At 43.9% G+C, this 23,749-nt stretch overlaps 2 protein-coding genes across 3 annotated transcripts in view; one reads left to right on the forward strand and one right to left on the reverse strand.

Moving 5' to 3' along the window:
* Positions 1 to 880: 880 nt before the first annotated feature.
* Positions 881 to 3,475, reverse strand: myca (MYC proto-oncogene, bHLH transcription factor a). The gene is made up of 3 exons (XM_079805698.1): positions 3,279 to 3,475; positions 2,328 to 2,953; positions 881 to 1,900 (listed from the first exon to the last, which is right to left on the reverse strand). Exons 2-3 carry the CDS (start codon positions 2,944 to 2,946, stop codon positions 1,296 to 1,298), a joined length of 1,224 nt encoding a protein of 407 aa, XP_079661824.1. The 5' UTR covers positions 2,947 to 2,953; positions 3,279 to 3,475; the 3' UTR covers positions 881 to 1,295.
* Positions 3,476 to 8,983: 5,508 nt separating this feature from the next.
* Positions 8,984 to 23,749, forward strand: part of ankha (ANKH inorganic pyrophosphate transport regulator a) — a 28,803-nt gene continuing 14,037 nt past the window's right edge. The window contains exons 1-3 of one of the 2 annotated variants that reach the window (XM_079805512.1): positions 8,984 to 9,373; positions 21,195 to 21,411; positions 21,594 to 21,712. In XM_079805512.1, coding sequence (XP_079661638.1) covers positions 9,278 to 9,373; positions 21,195 to 21,411; positions 21,594 to 21,712 — 432 coding nt within the window. In that variant the 5' untranslated portion in view covers positions 8,984 to 9,277. The remainder of the gene's footprint in view (positions 9,374 to 21,194; positions 21,412 to 21,593; positions 21,713 to 23,749) is intronic. The other variant, XM_079805513.1, reaches the window with a different exon arrangement.

Here is a 23,749-nt window from a genome sequence, read left to right on the forward strand (position 1 = left end):
CCAGTCAAAAGACTGAAAATAGAAGTTTACGAACAGAAATCGCGTTCACTTGAGGTAAATCACTTGAGCAGAATCGTACAGAACATTAACATAAACGCTGTCATTATTTAACACTTATTGTTGATTTATATAGGCTATTAAAAATATCTCAAAAACGTTATTGGTTGGCAAAAATATTAAGGTAAAATATTACAAACATTAAACTTCAGCATAGTCATAAGTGCGACCTTAAAATGTCCTTTTGAAACTCGTTACAAAAACTAAAGCTGTAAAATTCACACTCTGTCCACAATTACACCTGCAGTGTTGCTGCACTGATTTCGGAGTGGTTTGCAGCTCAGTAAACAGCTCAGACTGTATTAGCAGAGCTTTGCCACATCCATGACAGATGCTCTATGAGCCCTGATTCTAGACTACATCGACGACTGTGGTGTGTGACTCATCATTACCTCCAAAAATCTTCGGTGAATCACCTGAAATTCCCTTCGCTGTGTTTTCACACAGCGGTCCTCACAATAACTTCGTATTACCTTTCATTTTTGCACACTGTTGCTTAATTGAATGTCAAATAGGAAAAAGCTCAACTTTCATCTAGATGGATGGGGATGGAATTGAATATTTTTGTTCTGTGTAAGCTTTTCTATGCAAGACAGTGCAATAACATTTCATTTTAGACAGGTGAAGACTTAAACTGACCTTTATAACTTGGAAAATCCCTGGAACGAGTAACAATTTGCGCCGTAAAACAAAGTTACAGTATCATACGTGGTGAACTAACAAGCAAAGATCAAATTTCTCTGAATGAATACCCCGCCCCCGAACCTCTTTCAACAGAACTCTGAGACTGAGATCAGTGCAAAGAGACCAAAAGAGTCAAGTTCAGAAAGAAATGCATTTATGATTATGTGAAAACATGGAAAAACCATATCGTGAAATTGAATATGGTTTATGAGAACATGTGGCTGATACAGGTCCAAAAATACTTTTCTTAGGAAATATTAATTCATTATATACAAAAACATACAAAAAACTTTTACTTTAGGGTTGTGCAGCCCTATTTTTTCTTATTTTCTTAATAAAAATAAATGACTTAAATACAAATTATTTTAACCGCCTTACATTTTAAACTGTGGCAGTTTCAAACATGGAAAGAATTGGCAATATTCAAAAGAAAAAGAATGCATCAGACATGCAACATCACAACTATACACAGCAACAGTCTTTAACTTGCATAAAAAAGCTGGGGAGGGGTTCTTAAAAAGTCTTTTCGCGTTGACTCTTGTGACACAGATTTATTAATGTGAACTCCGCAGCTGTTGCAGCCTATGTTTTAACTGTTCGCTCTTTCGCCTCAGCTGTTCTTTGATGGACAGCAGCCTCTGCTCATCCAACTGCATGCTGTGGATGCACTCTGTCGCCTTCTTTAGGATAACCACTTTAGCGGCTTTCTCATTATTTGCAACCTCGGGAATCTCATCCCGTAGTGCAAAAAAGCTAAGTTTGAGTTCGTTTCTGCGCTGACGCTCCAGCACATTGTGAGTCCTGCGTTTGTCATTGTCCTCACAATCCGACGTCCGGGGACTCGCGCACTTGCGTTGCTTCCCGTGCCTGCTGCTGCTGCTGCTGCTGCTGTTGTTGTTGCTGGCTTCCAATCGTAGCCTCTTGACAGCCGGCTGGTCATGCCGTGTGGAGGGGTGGGCGGCGTAGTTGTGCTGGTGGGTGGAGACGTGACAGCGCTTCAACACCAGGGGACTGGGGTGCCTCGAATCCGACACCTCTGTCTCACTCCTTTTCTGTCGCTTTTCCACTGTCACCACATCAATTTCCTCCTCTTCTTCTTCCTCCTCCTCCTCCTCCTCTTCTTCTTCCTCCTCCTCCTCTTCCTCTTCTTCATCATCTTCTGCAATTGCATAAAAACAAGAGAATTATTAACTTTAAATATCAGTTCATTTGAATCCCTATACTACAGCATAAAGGGAATATAATGGAATTTGGCAAGTGGCTTTCCACCAAGGGTGGGACGGGGGGGGGGGGGGGACGGGGGGGCTCTGCATTCCAGTCCCCTCCCACTTTCCCCGTCAGCTGATATTTGAACATTGCAGCCTTTCCTACAGATCTAACTCGGGTCGAGCAGGGGGGAGGTAGAGATATTATGCAACTATCACTTGCATCAAGGGTACAAGGATAAAGTCCCGTGACCAGCACACCACCTCACCGGTGACAAGTACGGGTCACTTAAATGCTAGCACTCGTGCATGCGGTAACCAGCTAGATCAAGATCATGCATGTCGTAGATTAGGTCAAAAATGACATGATGCATAACATACCTGAATCGCTGCCACTGCTCCCGGAGCTGTTAGGTGGAGTGTCCAGGACCAGCATGGGCTGCGATGGTGCAACCTTGCTGGCTTTGGCAGACTCGGTGAGGGGATAAGGGAAGACCACAGAGGGGTCGATGCATTCTGATGCAGAGGCGCTCAGATCCTGCAAATAACTTGCATTGAGCCGATTTGAGGTGCTGTCAGATATCAGTTCCTTCCTCGCAGCATGCAGGGACGCCAGTCTCTCAGAAACCACTTTCTCCAACTTGGCAGCGGCGGAAAAGCCACTCCACATGCAGTCCTGGATGATGATGGACTTGATGAAGGACTGGGAGTAGTCCGCATCGCAGATGAAGCTCTGGTTGACCACGTCGTCTCCCAGGAACTCGCTGACCATCTCCAGCTGTTCGGCGGTGGAGAGCGACTGTCTCCGGCTGGGCGAGAGGGGCGGTGTGGGCAGCAGCTCGAATTTCTTCCAAATGTCCTCGCTGGGAGCTGGAGGTTGAGTCTGTCCTTGCTGATGGTGATAGAAATCCTCATCGTCGTTGTCGAAGTAGAAATATGGCTGGATGGAGTCGTAGTCGTAATCGTAGTTTTTATACGCCAAACTCGCACTCACCGGCATTTTGACACTTGTGGAAAAAATACAATTCGAAATTATTATAGTGCATATGCAACGTTTACCTAAAGTGCACATATTTAGACTGTACGCATAACATGCATGGGGTGGGGAAACAAGCTAAATCATGCAATTAAAAGACAGCATGTGTAAAATTAATCCCAAAGCGGGGTTACTACCAAAACATTTCGAAGCATCCCTGCGTCTCGTGTTTTCTTTAAGCGTGCAACATGAAAAGATCATTTGCACGAAAGAAAAGATATTTGCACGCATATCATCACAAACGCATGCTGTCCTTTAAATCTAAAAGCATGCAATATCAGATACCGGATACTTACAGTGTATTTAACAAATGCAGTTTCAGAATGGCTTCTTTCGAGACGCAATGCAATGAAAAGACAACCAAAAATAAGGAGCAAAAAGTACAATCCAACAGTTTACTCCGGTCTCTTGCAGCATAAGTGGAATCAGAGTCGCGGTCAAATGGAAAGTGATGGGAAATGAAATGTATACGCTGCGCGCTTGTGCTCCTCTCAGTTGCTAGACAGACTGATCGCTTGTGTGACAGTGGCAGGATGAATAAGTTCTGGAGCTCCCGCGAGCTGAAGCAGCGCCCACTGACGTATTACGCTAGTAAAAATTTCCCGCCAAACGAAAACACGGTTGTTTGCCAATGAAATCGCCCAGTTAGGCTCACGCATCAAATGTAAAACACAACGACTTATTTGAAACCACAATTAGTCTTTATATTGGCTAGACATGTTGCATTTATCTCTGAATTCGATGGGACTATTTTCTTTCTCGGAAATACAAACCGGTGAGTGGTGGGGCTTGACGTCATTGATGTCTAGCGAAGTCTAGCAGTGACAGCTCACTTGAAAAGGGTGATTTGTCTTTTACTTTAGTAGATAATACAATAAAATCAGATCTTTCATATAGATCCCTGTCTTGTTATGTTTGAATACCACACAGAGAGGCAAAATGGGTTGAAAGAAAACACCTTTTTGTTATTTTAAATAGAAATAAAGCTGCCTGAAGATAGCTCTATAGTTCTGGATGTGAGCTTATTTTTGTAGATTTTTCCTTTATTTATTTATTTTCTTTCATCATATATTATGTGTGCTGACAACAAAGTGTTTATTTTTATGACTGTAAAAAGGGCTATTGATTATGGATGTTGCAACACAACAATAAAGAAATGCAACCATTATCATACAATTAGCATGTCCAAAAAACTGTACAGTACAGTCATCAGTGGTTCTGAACCAGGGGCCCAGGGTCCACTAGGGGGCCTCAGTAGCCTAAACGTCCAGGGATGTTGTAAAATGCATTACATATTAGTTATATTGTAATGATACACAGTATTGGCTATGTTAATATGTGATCTTGAAACAAAAAGTTCAGAACCATCGCACTAAGTGAGTTGGTGTATGAAATGTTTTTTTGAATAAATGAAACTAATTAAATGAAATAAACCTAAAAATGTCCTTAGTAATGGGAAATAACTGCTGGGTTTGCAAATAATAAAAAAGATGTTTCCACATGTTCCTTCAGACATATGCATGGTGAAATAATTATACATACATGTAAAAATGTCATTACTGATGGTTCAAGGCATAAGTGAAACAAATATTGTATAGCTATAATGTATAGTAGCCTACAGTATTACAGTATTTGTTGATTATGTAAACGTTTACTTAGTTGTTATATATTGAGTTAGACACATGTTTCATGGTCTGAAAGAGGAATGTGAAAAAGAATTTAAATATATATATATATATTTTAATAAAATGAATGTCATATTCTAAATATCACCTGGCTTTCCTGTGTTTTATTCAAGGATCTTTTGAATTCAATTAACAGAAGACTTTCGCTCCTAAGCAATGATCAGACTACTGAAGGTAGGCTACTATAAAGATTTCACTGATCCCACAACAGAATGGTTTATTTATAATGCGTTGGTATGTGGCGCCCTCTGTTGTTAACTACTATAGTGACCACGGTGATCAACTGCCTTCCATCAGTCAAAAGTCTGGAAACATTACGATTTTTTTTTAATTTGTCTAAGGAACTCTCTTCTGCTCACCAAGGCTGTTTATTTGATCAACAAATACAGTAAAACAGTAATATTGTGAAATATTATTACTATGATGGTAAAGCTGAATTTTCAGCATCATTACTCCAGTCTTCAGTCACATGATCATTCAGAAATCATTCTAAAATGCTGATTTGGTGCTTAACATTCTTTTATTATCAATGTTGAAAACTGTGCTGTTTTTACGCGCGTGTATGCAGAGATGTATAAAGTACTAGAGACACATACTTGAGTAAAATTACAAGTTCCTTATCAAAAAAGTGACTTGAGTAGAAGTTGAAGTGCTCTTTAAGCACCACACTTAAGTAGAAGTACTAAAATATTCAACATTTTTTGTACTTAAGTATTGCAGTAGTTTATTTTAAAATGTAGCTACTACATAAGTACTGAAAGTAAAAGTACAAGTATTGTGTTATGTAGTTATTAAAGAAAGTAGTCAAAAGTTTGAACATCATATTGTTTTTATTATTTCAAATGATTAAGCTAAAGGACAATCACAATGTTGGTAGGTAATTTTTCTACATATTGTCATGTAAATAACCTGAAAATACTGTTGACTAAGATTAAATCTTACTATAACCACTCTTACTAAAAAACAAATGGGGTAAGCATACTTATATTCTCATTTCAAGAGGTGTTCTGAGTAAATGATTTGTTTGTAACACTTTACAATATGGTTTGATTTGTTAACATTACATTAGTTAATGTATTAGACTAATAACTAACATTAACTAACCATGATCAATACATTTGTTACTTTATTTATTAATCTTTCTTAATCTTAGTTAATAAAAATACAGCTGTTCATTCTTTGTATATGTTACTTCACAGTGCACATTAACTATGTAAACAAATAGAGAGCAATTTGAGCGCAAGACGCTCGTGTTGTTTTAAAGACAGTGAATGCGCGCTCGCGGGGCTCTCTCTCGCGCGCTCTCTCTCTCGCGCGCTCTCTCTCTCTCTCGCACTCTCGCGCTCGCACTCTCGCGCTCTCTCTCTCTCATGCGCGGTGACGTGGGTTTGGAAGGGAATGATTCGTAACATTTTTATAATTGTAACGAGTAACGATGCAGCACATAAAAAAATATCGGAGTAAAAGTATTAAACTCATCGAAAATATGTACTGAAGTAAAAGTGGGAGAAAAAAATAATACTCTAGTAAAGTACAGATACTGCCTTTTAGTACTGAAGTACAGTAGTGAAGTAGTTCTACTTCGTTACTATACATCTCTGCGTGTGTGTGTGTGTGTGTGTGTGTGTGTGTGTGTGTGTGTGTGTGTGTGTGTGTGTGTGTGTGTGTGTGTGTGTGTGTGTGTGTGTGTGTGTGTGTGTGTGTGTGTGTGTGTGTGTGTGTGTGTGTGTGTGTGTGTGTGTAAACCATGATACTCTGCCATTTTAAGGTAAGTAATATTTAAAATAATAATAATAATAATAATACTTTTATCCAGGAAACTGACACAGGAAACTGGCACAGCTCTCCCCACCATCCTCAATCTGTCAGTGGATCTCCAGCTTCCTGACAGACCGGCAGCAGCTCGTGAGACTGGGGAAACTCACATCCAGGACTCTCATTATCAGCACTGGCGCCCCCCAGTGGTGTGTTCTCTCCCCACTGCTCTTCTTCCAGTACACCAATGACTGCACTTCTAAAGACCCTCTGTGAAGCTCCTGAAATTTGTAGACGACACCACTGTCATCGACCTCATCCAAAACGGTGATGAGTCTGCTTACAGACTGGTGGTTGAACAGTTGGTTCTGCAGTTATAACAACCTTGAGCTCAACACACTCAAAACGGTGAAGATGATAGTGGACTTCAGGAGGAACAGCCCAGCTCTCCCCCCACTCACCATCATGAGCAGCACTGTGGAAGCAGTGGAGTCATTCAGGTTCTTGGGCACTACCATCTCTCAGGACCTGAAGTGGGACAATCACATTGACTCCATTGTGAAAAAGGCCCAGCAGAGACTGAACTTCCTTCGTCAGCTGAGGTAGTTCAACCTCCCTCAGGAGCTGCTGATTCAGTTCTACTCGGCTGTCATTGAGTCTGTTTTATGCACTTCCATCACTGTTCAACGTACAATCCGGACTGCGGAGAGGATTATTGGTGCCTCCCTGCCAACCCGCCAGGACCTGTACTCTTCCAGAGTGAGGAAGAGAGCAGAGAAAATCATCACAGACCACTCACCCTGGACACCGCCTGTTTGAACTGTTACCGTCAGGACGGCGACTTAACGATAAACAAACTACAGTTAGTCCAAAACGCAGCTGCTAGAGTTCTTACTAGGTCAAGAAAATATGATCATATAACACCAATTTTATCATCCCTACACTGGTTACCTATTAAGTTCCGTATCAATTACAAAGTATTGCTACTGACCTATAAAGCCCTAAATGGGTTAGCTCCAGTGTATTTAACTGATCTTTTATCGCCCTACAATCCATCGCGCTCTTTAAGATCACTAAACTCGAGGCTTCTGGTCATTCCTAGGATATCTAAGTCCACTAAAGGAGGGAGGGCATTTTCACATTTAGCTCCTAAACTCTGGAATAGTTTTCCGGATATTGTTCGAGGTTCAGACTCGCTGTCCCAGTTTAAAACTAGATTAAAGACGCATCTCTTTAGCCAAGCATTCACATTATAAATAAGTTTTATACTACAGTTAAATCGCACCAACAGCATTAATATTCTGAACAGCAGCTATGCTAATTATTTCCCATCTGCTTTTCTGTTGTTATCTCGGGACACTAGTCCCGAGGTAACTAGTTCGTCAGCTCCAGTTTGTATCCAGCCTCTGATGGAGACTTCAGATGCCCCTGTGATGAGACGACTCGACGCCTGTGAAGAGACGACTCAACGCCAGCGTTGTTATGGCCTAAAATAATACATGATTGATTAACTTATCCTAACATTTTTTCTTTAACATTCTCTTTTCTAACATTTTTCAATGTACATTTATGAAATGCACTTTCTGTGAAGCTGCTTTGAAACAATGTGTATTGTGAAAAGCGCTATACAAATAAATTTGAATTGAATTGAATTGAATTCTTTTTACCTTTCTATTTATCAAATAATCCAGGCAAAAATATATCATGGTTTCCACAAAAATATTAAGCATGTAAAAATGGTTTTCAACATTGATAAACAAATAAGAACCATTATTAAGTATTATTATATATGGAAAAATAGAAATATATAAAAATATAATATTTCTGAAGGATCATGTGACACTGAAGACTGGAGTAATGATGCTGAAAATTCAGCTTTGCCATCACAGAAATAAATTACATTCCAAATTATATTAAAACAGAAAACAGCTATTTTAAAGTGTAATAATATTTCACAATGTTACTGTTTTTACTGTATTTTTGTTAAAATAAACACAGTTTAAGATACTTCTTTCACAAACATTTAGAAATCTTAATGTTTCAACACTTTTGACCGGTACTGTATTTAAAAAATAATCTAGAAATGTTTTAGTAGACTAATATTAATTTCATTATGAGGCAGGCTCTTATTAGGGAACATGTGCTTAATACCAAGTGAACATTTGCCTTCAACGATAAGCAACAAGGACACTGTATTAATTTACTATTATAATCTAATCTTTCTCAATGTAAATATTGATTGGGTGTGGGGGTGGAGTTAGGATTATGGGGTCTGATTATGATAAGGCAATCAGGTAGCATTTGAGGGGGAGTCAACATTTTCACCAAATAATATCCAACAGAGGGCAGCAGAGATTAAAAACAATATAAACGTAACTTTCCATTGTACCTTATTAAACCATTTCCGTTGACAATTGAATCAAACTGCATTGTTCTAGCACACAGAAAATATATATATATATATATAAAAAAAAAAATCAATATTCACCACTCCTGGTACAACCCCGGCCCGTAGACTGACGAGAACAGCTGTTGATGGGCTTGGTTTTGTGACGCGCCCCACGTGTATTCTGCACGAAAATAAATAACACGCGTGAGCGCGCACAGCAGACATTCCTTCAGCCTGTTAGACACCAAAATGGAGAACAGCATCGGTCTCCTACATCAGTAATTTAATGATGGCATGACGATTTAATGCGCAATGTTTGGATGACCTTCTCATCGGAAGTGCTGGGTATGTGTCTCCAGTTTTTCCAGTTTGACTTCAGGCAGCTGGAAGCCTCAAACCATTTAAAGCAACTCTTCAATGCAGCCTGACACGGACGGATGCTTAAATATTATTATCATCATTCATCATGATGGACTGTCTAACACGTACTGCGTACTGGCCTCTTATTCGCTTTCTGCTGCCACTAGCCATTACTAATATTGCCATAGACTTCGGAGAACAGGTGAGATATTATGACATTATAGCTTTGAACTTGTACACCCTGCTATTTTGACATTTAACTGTATGCGTTATACTGACGCGTGAGTTTCCTTTTAAAATAACGCGACGCGTAAGCACGCTATGTGTATGGCTGCTTGCAATAAGCGCTGTTTGAAAAGAAATATCGCATTGTAATGTAAGGGTGCATGAAGGTCAGTTTTGGTCCAATAATAATGGGTCAGTATTTTTCATGAGTCTCATTTCTAGAGTGGTGTGGCGTAGTGGTCAGACCTGAGTTCGTAATCAAAAGGTTTTTGGTTGATCCGTGGTGCTCAAGGGGGTACAAACAAACTATGAAGGTAGATTTTAGAAGATAAACTGTAAAAGTTGTTTTTTTTATCACAACAAAAACAATGGTTTGGTGTTTTTGTATGTTAACGTTTTATATGTTTGTTATTTTGTTAATTGTTTTGTATTTCCTAGTGGTCTTAAACGGTTCAATGTTAGGTCCCATTACAATTATTGGTCTAGTTTAATAAACTGCGTTTTCCTGCTCACTAATAGCAAAATGTTCTATAGTTGAGTGTTTTTTTTTTTTTAAGATTTCAAGCTTTAGGCTATATCTGTAATGAGTAAAAAAAAAACAATTTAAAAAAAAAATCTTACCCTGAGAAATATGCAGTGGAGTTAAAAGTCTCCCAGTCTCCCCTAAATTTCTTTGGATATAAATATCCACTAAGTTACACCCTTTTGCCCAAATGCCTTATGTAAAAAAAAAATGAAAAATACACACACACATACATCTCCAATATTTAACGAACAATTTGATTCACTGTGGTGGACCTAGAGGCAAAGTTGCTCAGAATGAGGATTTCAGCCATATGGTATGAAAGTCGTGAGCATGTGCAAAAAAAAAAAAAAGTGTGATATAAGCACATGAAAAACGTGATGGCGCCCCCTGGTGGCCCCTAGGCCGCGAGTCCAACAAGCCCAACTATTTTCGTTCCGATCGGCCTCCATTAACCTTGTCTGACAGCCGGTCGAACTTCATTGGCCAACGGCGGCCGTGTTTTTCGAAATATGCGCATGTCCTCATAGACAATCGCGGCATCTTGTACAAAAAGACTGACTGTTGCGTAGCTATAGTTGTTTTTCTGTTTTGTTTTGTTTTTCATTTTATTGTGCCGCCAGTCGCCACATCCACAACCACAGACTGAGCCCATGCATAGGTGTACTGAGTTTGGTAAAATGATATTATTCCGTTCAAAAGCGACAGCCAATTTAGTAAAAGAAGCCACGCCCACTTCAAACTTTTTGGTGTCCCGTTGTGGACGTAAATCGAAATTTGAACTTTTTTTGATAATTATTGACAATCAGAATCTCTCTGTACTGGTTTGATTCAAATCCAAAATACCCCCAAAATTTATTTTCGTATAGCGCCAATGATTTTAACGATATAAGACACTTGAGCCTGTGATGAACGGTTTAAGAGTTATGAGCCATTGCGTACTTTTGATTGCTGTAGTGCCACCATCAGGCTTTTTGGGGTGAGCCTTGGTGACGTTGTAGACAGAGTGGGGTAATCAAAGTTTTTACAGTTTGGTCTGTCTGATCACTTTTAGGGGAGAATGCTGATCCTTGGAAAATCTAACAATTACAATAGGGTTTCAGCGTTACATGCTTGAACTTCTAAACAAACATGTTATATCTCTGGTAGTTATGTCATGGATAACCATGTGTTTTTAATTATTGATTGGATTTCCCAGAAGGCAGTAGGTTTTAAGTCAGTTCTTGAGGATGTGGTCTCTTTGTGCATGAGTAACTCTTCTTGCATAACATGCTACCAAGTCTGCCACTCTTTTTAAAGTAAAACAAAGAGCTGGTTATTGAGTCAGGGAACTTAAAAAAAAACAGTTACAATAGATGTCCTCAGTGAAATATGGGGTCAAGACCTATTTTTTAAGATTAGTGTCTATCACGTGTATTCAGTCAGAAATTCAGAACAAAAACAATGCACAAAAAACTTTACCCTTTTCATACCACATACTACATATGATAGCCTCCTTTGAACCTGCTGTAAGGTCGATAAATTGCTCAGACTGTCCTTGTCCAGTGTCATTACTGTTAAACTACCAGATAAATATGTGGAAGGGCATGTTAAAAGCTCTAGTTATGTCTTTGTTTGAATACATATGCCACTGCTAGATGCCTTTATTTGTCATACAGTAATAACTCATAATGGGCCATATTTAACTGAAAGATTGACCGTGAAGAAAATGTTGGAAATGTGTTTGGATGGTTTGGGCATACAGTATTAGAGATTTTTTTAAGCTATCAGCTATGCACTGAATGGTTAGTAATCAAAGGATGGTTCATCAAGTTTATCTAGGTTCAAAGCTCTAACCAGTTGGGTTGGATTTGATAAATAGTTTCTGCCCGTGTCTTAATATTGCTACTTTTGTCACTGGCACACTGATCTGTTAACAGGCCAAATGCATGCGTTTCACATTGAAGTTTAACATGTGCCTAGGTTTAGGACAGTGACCGTCTTATTAAGTACCAGTGTGTGTGAGTTAGAGCGAGGAGCAGACAGGGTAAGGATTAGTCTTATGTAACTATTGTGAGAGTGTATTTATAGCAGCAATCTTATTGTCCCTCTGTGTCCATCTTGTTCTTACTCTGCTGTATACTGCTGCATAAAAAGGGTACATATGAGTATTTAAAGTATGTATGTATATATATATATCATCTATAAAAAAGATGATAAAATATATAATATATTAACTAGACCTCAATCGACTAGATCTCAAGATCACTCACTTAACAGTTCATCTATTGCCAAAATTATGGAGAAGAAAAAGATCAGTCAAGATCAATCGGGATAAAAATCGGGAATGTCAGAATTTGTGCATAAAACCAACATGTTGAACAATGTTCAACCCAGCGAAATTTTTTAATTGAATTGGTGTTTAATCTCTTTCGCATGCAGGCAGTATTTCACTCAGTTGCTTGATCATTCCGATTCAATTTCAGCAAGTGAAGAACAAATTTATATTCATCTCTAACAGACAGCATGTTGAAGCCACTCAAGGCCAAAGTATACTTCACTTTTTATGCGTACGCGAGGGTCAGCGTAAAGTGCGTGTGAATTTCGTCATCAAATGAGTATGCACGTACTGATCGTGCACCGCCGGATTTTTGTAACCGTGCGTACGCCTTTGCACGCCTAGGTCGCATATGCGAATACATTTTTTTGCAGTATTTACATGGGTTGTAACTCGTGGTGAGAGATTGCTCAAAACACCTGTGTACGTGTACGAGTCAAAAGAAGTATACTTTGCAAGGCTGTACATTCGACTGTGCTCGACGTATATGTTCACGTACGCATAAAAAACAAGTATACTTTCGGCTTCAGACTGCCATTTTCTCCCTCTTATCGGAAAGCGATGACGAAGTCAAAACATCCAGTAGTGTGGAATTTTCGAGGAAATGCATATCGCTGGACCTCTGCTTCTGGCAAATAGTACCGTGTATTATGTACGTTATTTTTTGACAGACATCGATGTTGTGATATTCAAAGGATGTGGATTTGAAAATCATAAGGTAATCATTATTTATTTCAATGCTTTAGACTACAGCCCGGAAAGTACTGTGTAAGTAAAGCAAATTTACTGCATGACTTTCGGTAATTATAGTGTAACTATAAAGTAAAAATGTGTAGTTCTCTTACGAGAGGTTCTCTCGTATTGCGTAAGTTTCCTTACGCATCGGGAAAGTATTCTTTCTTCGAGATTTCTGAAAAACCCAAAATTATCCTTAATTTTGTAACATTGTCAACGCAGTGCGGCAGCCTGGCAGACCATAGCAGGCTATTCCAGCGTGCTATTGGCTGCTCTGCTGGCAACTGCAGCAGCCTATCGGTGAGCCCGCGTGACGTGGCGACCAATGAGGGTGCTTCGCGCCCACCTGGCTTCATTTGCCTATAGGTGGGGCGTGGCCACGTGTATATAAGCAGGGCTCACGGGCTGCATATTCGATTTTCTTTTCTTCAGCGAAACCCTTCGCATCACTGGATCTGGAACCCGCCGCCGTGATCGTGCAGACGAGCAAGCAGAGGACAGCGCCTGAAGAAGCCGGCAGCATCGCGCCACCTTCAGCCATCCGTGCCTGCTCTGCTATCCGGCAGCCCATATCCTTTTCACGCTCAAGTGTTGTCGCCGCTGCGTCACACTTTCTCAAAAAGAGCCGAGCGTTTGTTCCAAAATGTCTCGTTCCACCTGCGGCTCGTGTCACCTGCGGCTCTTTGTTTCCGGGGACCGCCATGTGATCTGCGCTCTCTGCCTGGGCCGTGATCACGCCGCCGCCGCACTTCTCGCCGGCGGATGCCCGGAGTGCGAGGAACTGACGATGTCGACCCTGCGGGCTCGACTCGCTCAGTTCGATGACGACATCCCTCCAGTCCCTGCTATGCCGCGCAGAAAGAAGCGCCGCTCGCAGCGGACTCCGGAGTTCGCTGAGAGAAGCTCGCCGGAACCCTTCCCGCCCGCTTCACTCTCGCCTTCCCCGCCCCCACCCCAGGCCGCCATTTCTGTTGCCACCTCCGGGGATGAGGCGGATGCGGCCGCGGAACGCGCCGACAGCTGCTCCATCATGGCTTCCGACAGCGAGGACTGGTCTTCCGCGACCTCTTCAGTCCGGGGCTCCGGACGCTCTCGAGCGGGTGAGGACGCCGAACTGTTGCGCCTTCTCACCCGGGCTGTCGAGCAGCTAGGCCTCGAATGGGCCCCGCCCAAGGTGGCAGCGCCGAACCGACTTGACGGATGCTTCCTAAACAGTCGCCGCCGTGCGCCCACCTCCAGGACTGCACCTTTTCTGCCAGAGCTTCACGAGGAGCTCGCGAAGTCCTGGAACGCGCCATTCTCCGCAAGGGTCTCGTCTCAGGCTTCTTCGACGCTCTCACAAGTTGACGGCGCGGCTGAGAAAGGCTACATTGCTATCCCTCCGGTGGAAGAGGCGGTCGCAGCGCACCTTTGCCCGCCTTCTGGTTGGCGCTCAAAGGCTGCCCTCCCGTCTAAGGCCTGCAGAGTGACGTCATCGCTGATCGGCCGCGCTTTCGCTGCCTCCGGTCAAGCTGCATCTGCTCTGCACTCTATGGCCGTGCTGCAAATCCTCCAAGCCAATCTCCTCCGCGACCTGGACGAGAAGAGCTGTGACGCTGAGTTGATCACGGATTTGCGAAGCGCGACGGATCTCTCCCTCCGCGCTACCAAGACCGCAGCACAGGCCCTCGGACGCTCTATGGCCTCCCTCACGGTAGCTGAGCGCCACCTCTGGCTCACGCTCGCGGACATGCGAGAAACAGAGCGCGCGGCCTTCCTAAACGCCCCGCTCTCCCCGTCTGGGCTCTTCGGACCAGCGGTCAAGGGGATCGTCGATCGTTTCTCTGAAGTGCAGAAAACGACGCAGGCCATGAACCTCTTCCTGCCTCGACGCCCCGGCACCAGCAATAGCTCCGTTGCTCGCCGTCCTCGCGACCAGCCAGCACCGAGCTCCGCGCAGTGCCCAGCGCGGCCCCCTTCGTCTCAGCGAAGACCGAGCGGCCGCCCCAGATCGCGCTCTTCCAGCCGTGGTAAGCCGCCTCCCCCTCGGGGCCCCCGGCCTAGGATCGCGCTGAAGTCCGAGCCTCCAAAGTCCTCCTAGCCAGAGGCAAGAAACGACGGTTAAGTCCCGCCGCGGCCGGACCACCGTCAAAACTCTCTTTCCTGTCAGCCCCCACCACTGTGGCTGCTGCAGATGGATTTCACGCAGCCAACGAGCCGGCAAAAATGCCCTCTCGCCTGTCAATAACCGCCGTTTTTACGGCGAACCAGAGAAATCACAAAAGTTGCATTATTTCTGGTTGCACGGCTCACGCCGTATGTGTTTCAAATGCAGTAAATGTGCCCACTTTTCTGTGTTCACCCCTGCACACAAGCACTATAAACCCCGTGTCCCCCACTCACATAAAGCGGCCACCGGCCGCTCGAGTGCTAGAGTTAGGTCACGTGTCAGCTTGTTTGCGTCCACGCCTAGCCACCACACGCGCTGTCACACAGCCACTCTTAACCGGTCATGTTCCACGCGTAAGAGTTGTGCCCGCTCAAACGCGCTCACACATTTTCGCGAACATTATGCCTCAGGCGCTACGCGCCGTGCCACACACCATTTGTTCTCCGCCCAGGGTGGCCGGAGCGATGAGTGTAGGGCCACACACAAGCCATTCCCCGCTCAAAGCGGCAGAGATACAGTGTGTAAGGCGGCCAGCCATCAAGAGCGATCGGCTGGCCCACAGCACAGAGAGCGCGCGCACCACGCCCGCCCCTCCTATACAGGCCGTCAAACCCGCGAAGCGCGGCGTTTCGAGCCCGGAGGCCGTTCTATCCCGTGTGGCACACGCGAAAGCGTGGGAAGCCATTCCAGGTGTATCAGAATGGGTGCTGAGAACAGTGAAGCACGGCTACACTCTGCAGTTCGCTCGCCGCCCTCCGCGCTTTTGTGCGCGTACAGAGACGAGAGTGAGCGAGGAAGTAGCACATCTACTTCGAGCGGAGATAGCCACGCTGCTGTGCAAAGGGGCTATAGAACCGGTTCCCCATTCTATGAGCGAGTCAGGCTTTTACAGCCGGTATTTTCTCGTGCCAAAAAGGGATGGGTCGCTCAGACCGATTCTGGATCTGAGGCGTCTGAACAAAGCTCTTATGAGGAGATCGTTCAAGATGCTCACGACCAAGCAGATCCTCGCGCATATTCGCCCGAGAGACTGGCTAATTTCCCTAGATTTGAAAGATGCATATTTTCAAATCAAGATAACGCCGCGTCACAGGCCATTCTTATGATTCGCCTTCGACGGCCAGGCTTATCAATACACCGTCCTTCCGTTCGGCCTGTCACTAGCACCCCGTACATTTACGAAGTGCATGGACGCGGCCCTCGCTCCCCTGAGAAATCGAGGGATGTGAATATTGAACTACCTGGACGATTGGCTCATCCTGGCGCAATCAGAGGCCGAGCTCCTCGCCCACAGGGCAATGCTGCTCAGCCATCTGGACAGCCTGGGGCTCACGGTCAATTGGACCAAGAGCTCATTAGTGCCCACGCAATCAACCTCATTTCTGGGTTTGAATCTGGACACTGTGGCAATGTCAGCCCGCCTGTCACCCCAACGCGCGCGCCAAGTTCGGCGCATGGCTGCGTACTTCCGGCCGGGCAAAATCGCACCTCTCAAGCTTTTTCAGAGGATGCTGGGACGTATGGCCTCAGCTGGGCATAATGCGCATGCGCCCGCTGCAACGCTGGTTAAACGCCCTAGTGCCTCACAGAGCCTGGCCGTCCGGAGGCTTCAGGATCAGCGTGACTCAGGGCTGCGTTTCAGCCCTAGAGCCCTGGTTAGTAGCCGACTGGTACCAGCGGGGAGTGACAATGGGAGCCATCTTACACCGCAAAGTCATCTCGACGGACGCCTCCACCTCGGGTTGGGGCGCCGTTTTCGAGGGCAGACCGGCCTCGGGCCTCTGGTCGAGCGGAGAAAAACTCCTACACATAAACTGTTTGGAGATGATAGCGGTAGAGAAAGCGCTCAAGCAGTTTCTCCCGTTTATACGAGGACACCACGTGTTGGTCCGGTCGGACAATACCACGGTGGTATCCTACGTGAACCGGCAGGGCGGTGTCAGGTCCAGGTGTCTGGGCAATCTGACGGAATGCCTGCTTGTGTGGGCACACAGCTCGCTGCGCTCGCTGAGAGCTGCGCACGTACCGGGCCACCTCAATGTGGGCCCGGACAAGCTGTCCAGGGGCCTCATTCTCCCAGGAGAATGGTCCCTGCACCCCCAGACAGTCCAGCTGGTATGGCGCCTATTCGGCAGAGCGGAGCTCGACCTCTTTGCAACAAAAGAGAACGCCCGCTGCCCGACGTTTCTGTCCAAAAGCGAGGATGCGCTGTCCCAACCTTGGCCCAGCCTCCCACTGTATGCTTTCCCGCCGATTTCCCTATTGACCCAGGTCATAGCGAAAATCAGGGAGACGCGCCGCCCGGTGCTCCTTATAGCGCCGCGCTGGGAGAACCAGATTTGGTACCCAGAGCTGGTGAAGCTGTCGCACTCACCCCCCTGGCCAGTTCCGCTGAGAGCAGACCTCCTCTCTCAAGCAGGAGGGTCAGTTTGGCATCCCCATCCAGAGCGATGGTCTCTGCATGTATGGGTGACCAACGGATACCCGTTGACCTGCCCGAAGGGGTTATGAACACGATTTCACACTCTAGAGCCCCCTCGACGAGGCGGTTATATAGTTCTAAGTGGTCGGTGTTCACTGAGTGGTGTGTTTCCAAGGGATTGGATCCACAGCAATGTGGGGTCCAGCGGGTGCTCTCCTTCCTCCAGGAGCTGTTGGAACTGGGCAGGTCCCCTTCCACGCTCAAAGTGTATCTAGGCAGCACGCTAGGAAGGAACGAGCTCATCATCCGTTTCCTCAGAGGAGCCAGACGGATGAATCCCCCGCGGCCCCCATCGGTTTCTATTTGGGATCTGGCCTTGGTCCTAGAGGCCATGAAGGCTCATCCTTTCGAACCGCTCGAGACTGTGGAACCAAGGTTCCTTTCGCTAAAAACCACGTTCCTGATAGCTCTGGCTTCAGTAAAACGCGTGGGGGATCTACACGCGCTCTCAGTGAGCCCGACGTGTATGGAGTTCGGCCCAAATGACTCCAAGGTCATTCTTAGGCCGAGGCATGGTTATGTCCCCAAAGCGATAGGCACTCCCTTCAGGGCGCAGATTGTCTCCCTCTCGGCTCTGCCAGCACCCGACGAGGGGGACGGTGGCAATGTCCTCTGCCCTGTCAGGGCATTGAGGGTTTACGTCACACGCTCCGCCGCCTTCAGGCGTTCTGAGCAGCTATTTGTTTCGTTTGGAGGGCGCACTAAAGGTCTCGCCTCCTCGAAACCGACCCTGTCCAGGTGGATAGTGGACGCGATTGCAGTTGCTTACGCTTCCAAACACCTGCAGTGCCCGCTAGGTGTCAGAGCACACTCCACTAGAGGCATGGCCTCTTCGTGGGCTTGGGCCAGAGGGATTTCCATCCACGATATCTGTATGGCGGCAGGCTGGGCCTCCCCGTCTATGTTTGTGAGATTTTACAATCTGGAAGTTCCTGCCTTACAGGCGAAAGTGTTATCAGTTCAATAAGGCTGTTGGTTCTGCCCAGTGATTCTGCGCAGACATAGCTCACATACTGGTAGTAAGTTCGGTACGAGGCTTATGTAAATTTGAAGGAGACCGGCGGTGCCGTTCCCTCATTTACGAAAAGAGCTGTTGTGAGTTTGAAGGTGACCGGCGGTGCCGTTACCTCACTCATATGACAAGATATTGTGAATTTGAAGGCGACCGGCGTTGGCGTTCCCTCATTCATGAGACAAGGTGTGGTGAATTTGAAGGCGACCGGCAGGTGCCGTTCCCTCATTCATAAGACAGGGTGTTGTAACCACCCGTTGTAACCACCCGTCAGTTCGAACGAAGTGTCTGTATATGTGGTGGCCCGTTTTCCTTACCGGCCACCCTGCCCGAGCAGTGTTATGGTCCCCGGTTCCCTGGGATACATATGCTGTACGCGAGGCGCGCACGGCGTTGACAATGTGTTCCCGATGCGTAAGGAAACTTACGCAATACGAGAGAACCTCTCGTAAGAGAACGATACTCGGTTACTTAACGTAACCTCGGTTCTCTCTAGAAGAGGGAACGAGTATTGCGTTCCTTGCCGTGCGCCCCGCGGGCTTTTACGCTTCAGAACTACGAAAACCGAATATGCAGCCCGTGAGCCCTGCTTATATACACGTGGCCACGCCCCACCTGTAGGCAAATGAAGCCAGGCTCATTGGTCGCCACGTCACGCGGGCTCACCGATAGGCTGCTGCAGTTGCCAGCAGAGCAGCCAATAGCACGCTGGAATAGCCTGCTATGGTCTGCCAGGCTGCCGCACTGCGTTGACAATGTTACAAAATTAAGGATAATTTTGGGTTTTTCAGAAATCTCGAAGAAAGAATACTTTCCCGATGCGTAAGGAAACTTACGCAATACTCGTTCCCTCTTCTAGAGAGAACCGAGGTTACGTTAAGTAACCGAGTATCGGTATAAGGGAACAATATGTAACATTTGGGGAATAAAGGGGTAACTATCTGGAAAATTAACAAATGATTTATACTGTAAGTATTTTTTTCTTAAGGGGTAATTATCCATGTAGTTCAGGGTAAGTATCAGATTGTGTACGTGTTTTTATTGTACTTACCCTGACTACATGAAACAAGAGGGTAACAAACACCACTTTAATTTACAGCCCGCGGATTCATACTTACCCTGTAACTACACGAAACAAGAGGGGAACAAACACCACTTTAATTTACAGCCCACTTAAGGTCCTTTCACACTGGATGTGATTTTTGATGGTTTCATTTTTTGACCAGCTGTTTGTGTAATGAGTGCTTCCACACCGAACGCGAATGTGCTGCGGCGAAAAAACAAGGTTTATTTTTTTCCCTTCAATGTCAATTTTTTTTTTACTCTAGTGGCGACAGAAAAGGCTTCAACCAATCACATACAAGGAAACAAAGATGACGAAATGTCTAGTTGATGTCACTAGCTATTCAATCAACATTTACCTTTGCCAGGTATCGCATTTCTCACGAGATTACAGCTGTAGTTGTAGTTACAGCTGTACAGCTGCAGCTGTGCCTGCCCACTGTAGGCTGCAGACAACGATAACATAACCTTTTGAGTTAAAACTCATAGATTTTTTTTCTAAACCTTGTGTCCGCGACTATGGAAAGTAAATGTGTTTCCATCAGTATGACTGTGGCACTTAATTGTTTACATTGGGACTCCACTGGAAACAGCTGCTCCGGATCGATTGGTTCCTGAAGTGTGTGGTTTGTCTCGTCAGATTCGGTGCTACTGTCTCTGGTGGAGCTCCTCAAATTGTCCCACGGACAAATATAAGTGTACGGAACCGGTCATGATAAAGTTTTAGCTCCTGTACAAGATTAGCATACTCCCCTTCAGACTCTCTGTTCTTTAAGACTGGGTGCACACAAAAACCTTCTATTCGGTCTTTTAAAGAAAAATAAAAGCTTGTCTTCACTGGATGAGTGATTTTTTTTTTATCATATTTTTATTCAGTAAGGAAGCATTCAATTAATACAAAATTCAATTCAATTGATAAAAAACAGTACACTGTTACATTGTTACAAAGATTTATATTCCAAATAAATGGTGTTTATTTTTAACTTTTTGTTCCTCATAGAATCCTGAAAAAATTGGTTTGCACATAAATACTTCTTGACTCACCAAATCAGCATATAAAATTATTTATGAAGGATCACTGAAGAATATATTTTTATATATATATACTTTATATATTTATGATGTATAAAGTTTTCTATTTTAAATAAATGCTGAACTTTTGTGAATGGTTTACACAAAAATATGAAGCAGTATAATGGTTCAACAATAAGAAATGTTTCTTAAGCATCAATTCGGCATAAGAGAATGATTTTTGGAAGATCATGTGACACTGAAGACAGTATTGTGACAATGTGAGTATTGATGCTGAAACTTCATCTTTGCCATCACAAAATATAAAATATATTAAAATAGAATACCGGTATTTAAAAATGTAATTATATTTCACAGAATCACTTTTTTTTTTATTAAATAGATGCACGCTTGGTGAGCATAAGAGACATTCAAAAACCTTATGACCGCAAATTTTGAACGGCACTGTGACTATAACGCTATGTCCTCTCTCTTTATCTTCATCAGGCTCTGAACAGGGGCATCGCTTCTGTAAAAGAGGACAAGGTTGAGATGTTAGCCAGCTATGGTCTGGCATACTCGCTTATGAAGTTCTTCACTGGACCAATGAGCGACTTCAAAAATGTGGGGCTCGTGTTTATCAACAGTAAGAGGGAGAGAACCAAGGCGGTCCTCTGCATGGCTGTGGCTGGGGCCATTGCCATCATCCTCCACATCCTCATAGGTGCGTCTGTTTTGTGGATAGAATTTCACAAAGATCTCAACAAAGGAACAACTGTAACTATACATTTTCATGTTGGTGACAAAGCAGCTGCTAATGTGGAAAGTAAAATGTAGATTCGGTTGGATAGTTTACTAGATTTCCTCAATGCATAGCCTATTTTAAAAACTCTCATATTTTCCCAGCTTACACAGATCTGGGCTACTACATCATAAATAAGCTCCACCATGTGGATGATTCAGTTGGAAGGAAGACGAGAAGGGCCTTCCTGTACCTCGCAGTATTTCCAATATTAGATGCAATGGTAAGTGTGAAGCTTATATTATAACCTTTATAAGTAATTACTAGGGATGCACCGAAATGAAAATTCTTGGCCGAAGCTGAAGCCGGATAATAATAAAACACTTTCCAGAAGGCCGAAGCCGAATACTGAATGCGTTTTTTTAAATTTTTTCCATTTATTTTGCCAATTTTTTCACCATTGCATTAATTCGCTTTTTTACTTTTTTGTCTTGTCTTAAATATTTATTTAACACGCATTCCAGCAGACATTATACAAACAAAGAACAATATAAAAAAATTAAGTAAAATAAAAATATTTTTATTCGGCCATCTTATCTTATCTTTGGCCTATTATGCCTACAGGTATCATAATCAAATCATAATCAAATTTTGCTTGTTTGTTCATGAGAGGTTTTGCAAGCCTGTGTAACTCAGCACTGAATAAAAACTCGGTTTGAGCAGTGAGTGGAGTCTGACTAACTTAAAACATATTGGCCATTGTGTACAAGAGATCAACAACTATGTCACGGCTGCAGAAACACGTTGTAAATGGATACATTTGACGTTCTACAGACACAAATATGCACTGGTGCAAGTGGACGAGGCGTGCGCGCAGTCAGTGGAGGCTCGTGCTACGGGGGCAGACGAAAGTATAAACAAGGCTTAATGCTTCCACTCTTCCGACATGTGCTGCATTGCTGCATTTAGATGTTTGCACACCTCTCTCACACGCGTTGTTTGCTATATTTGATCGCGTCATTAAAAACCTCATTGTTCTGTAAAAAAAATTCAGTCTTTTCACTTATTCGGCCTAATTTCGGTTGCCGAACATTCGGTGCATCCCTAGTAATTACCCATATTTCAGATATTTCAGATTTCAGAAATATTTTCACATATTTCTCATGATGAGGGAGGAGAGAGAGTGAGCAAGAGGGAGATTTGAAGAAAGACGCCTTAGAGACATTACAAAAGAGGAAAATTACAAAAAGGTTAGAGGAATATCAATGGGGAAAGAAGTGCTATAATCAGGCAAGAGTTTTAGGACGCTTTAGGATGCAAAGGTTGCATTGTCTCTGCTCCATATATGAGTAGCATTGGTTTTGCTATGTTTCACAGATATCAACATATCAACAGTGTTTCTCAGAAATTACTTACTGCACCTTTAAAGGGTTAGTTCACCCTCAAAAAAAACAAAACAATTATCATAATTTACTCACCATCATGTCGTTCCACCACCAATGAAAATTGAGAGATATCTGTCCCTCCACACAACTACCACTTTGTCGCTTCAAAAAGTTCATAAACAGATCGTAAAACTAATCCATATGATTTTAGTTGTTTCGTCCAAATTTTCTGAAGAGACTGGATCGCTTTATATGATATTATTTACATATAAACATTCATCAGCAAACATAAACAGAAGCTCAATTATACTTGTTTGATGCCTAAGAACAAACCACATTGGTTCTTGCGGAAGATCAAACGCGTTGCGTAACACGAGAACAAACCTCATTGGTTCTTGCGGAAGCTCAAACGTGTTGCTTAACATGAGAATGAATCTCATTGGTTCTTGCGGAAGCTCAAACGTGTTGCGTAACATGAGAACAAACCTCATTGGTTCTTGCGGAAGCTCAAACGTGTTGCGCAACACGAGAACAAACCTCATTGGTTCTTGCTGAAGCTCAAACGTGTTGCGTAACACGAGAACAAACCTCAATGGTTCTTGCAGAAGCTCGAGCGTGTTGCGTAACACGAGAACAAACTTCATTGGTTCTTGCGGAAGCTCAAACGTGTTGCGTAACATGAGAACAAACCTCATTGGTTCTTGCAGAAGCTCGAGCGTGTTGCGTAACACGAGAACAAACTTCATTGGTTCTTGCGGAAGCTCAAACGTGTTGCGTAACATGAGAACAAACCTCATTGGTTCTTGCAGAAGCTCAAATGTGTTGCGTAACACGAGAACAAACTTCATAGCTTCTTGCGGAAGCTCAAACGTGTTGCGTAACACGAGAACAAACCTCATTGGTTCTTGCTAATGTGTCATAACTATATGTGGGAG

This window comes from Gobio gobio (assembly GCF_949357685.1).
Source record: "Gobio gobio genome assembly, chromosome: 23".
Taxonomy (NCBI): Eukaryota; Metazoa; Chordata; class Actinopteri; order Cypriniformes; family Gobionidae; genus Gobio; species Gobio gobio.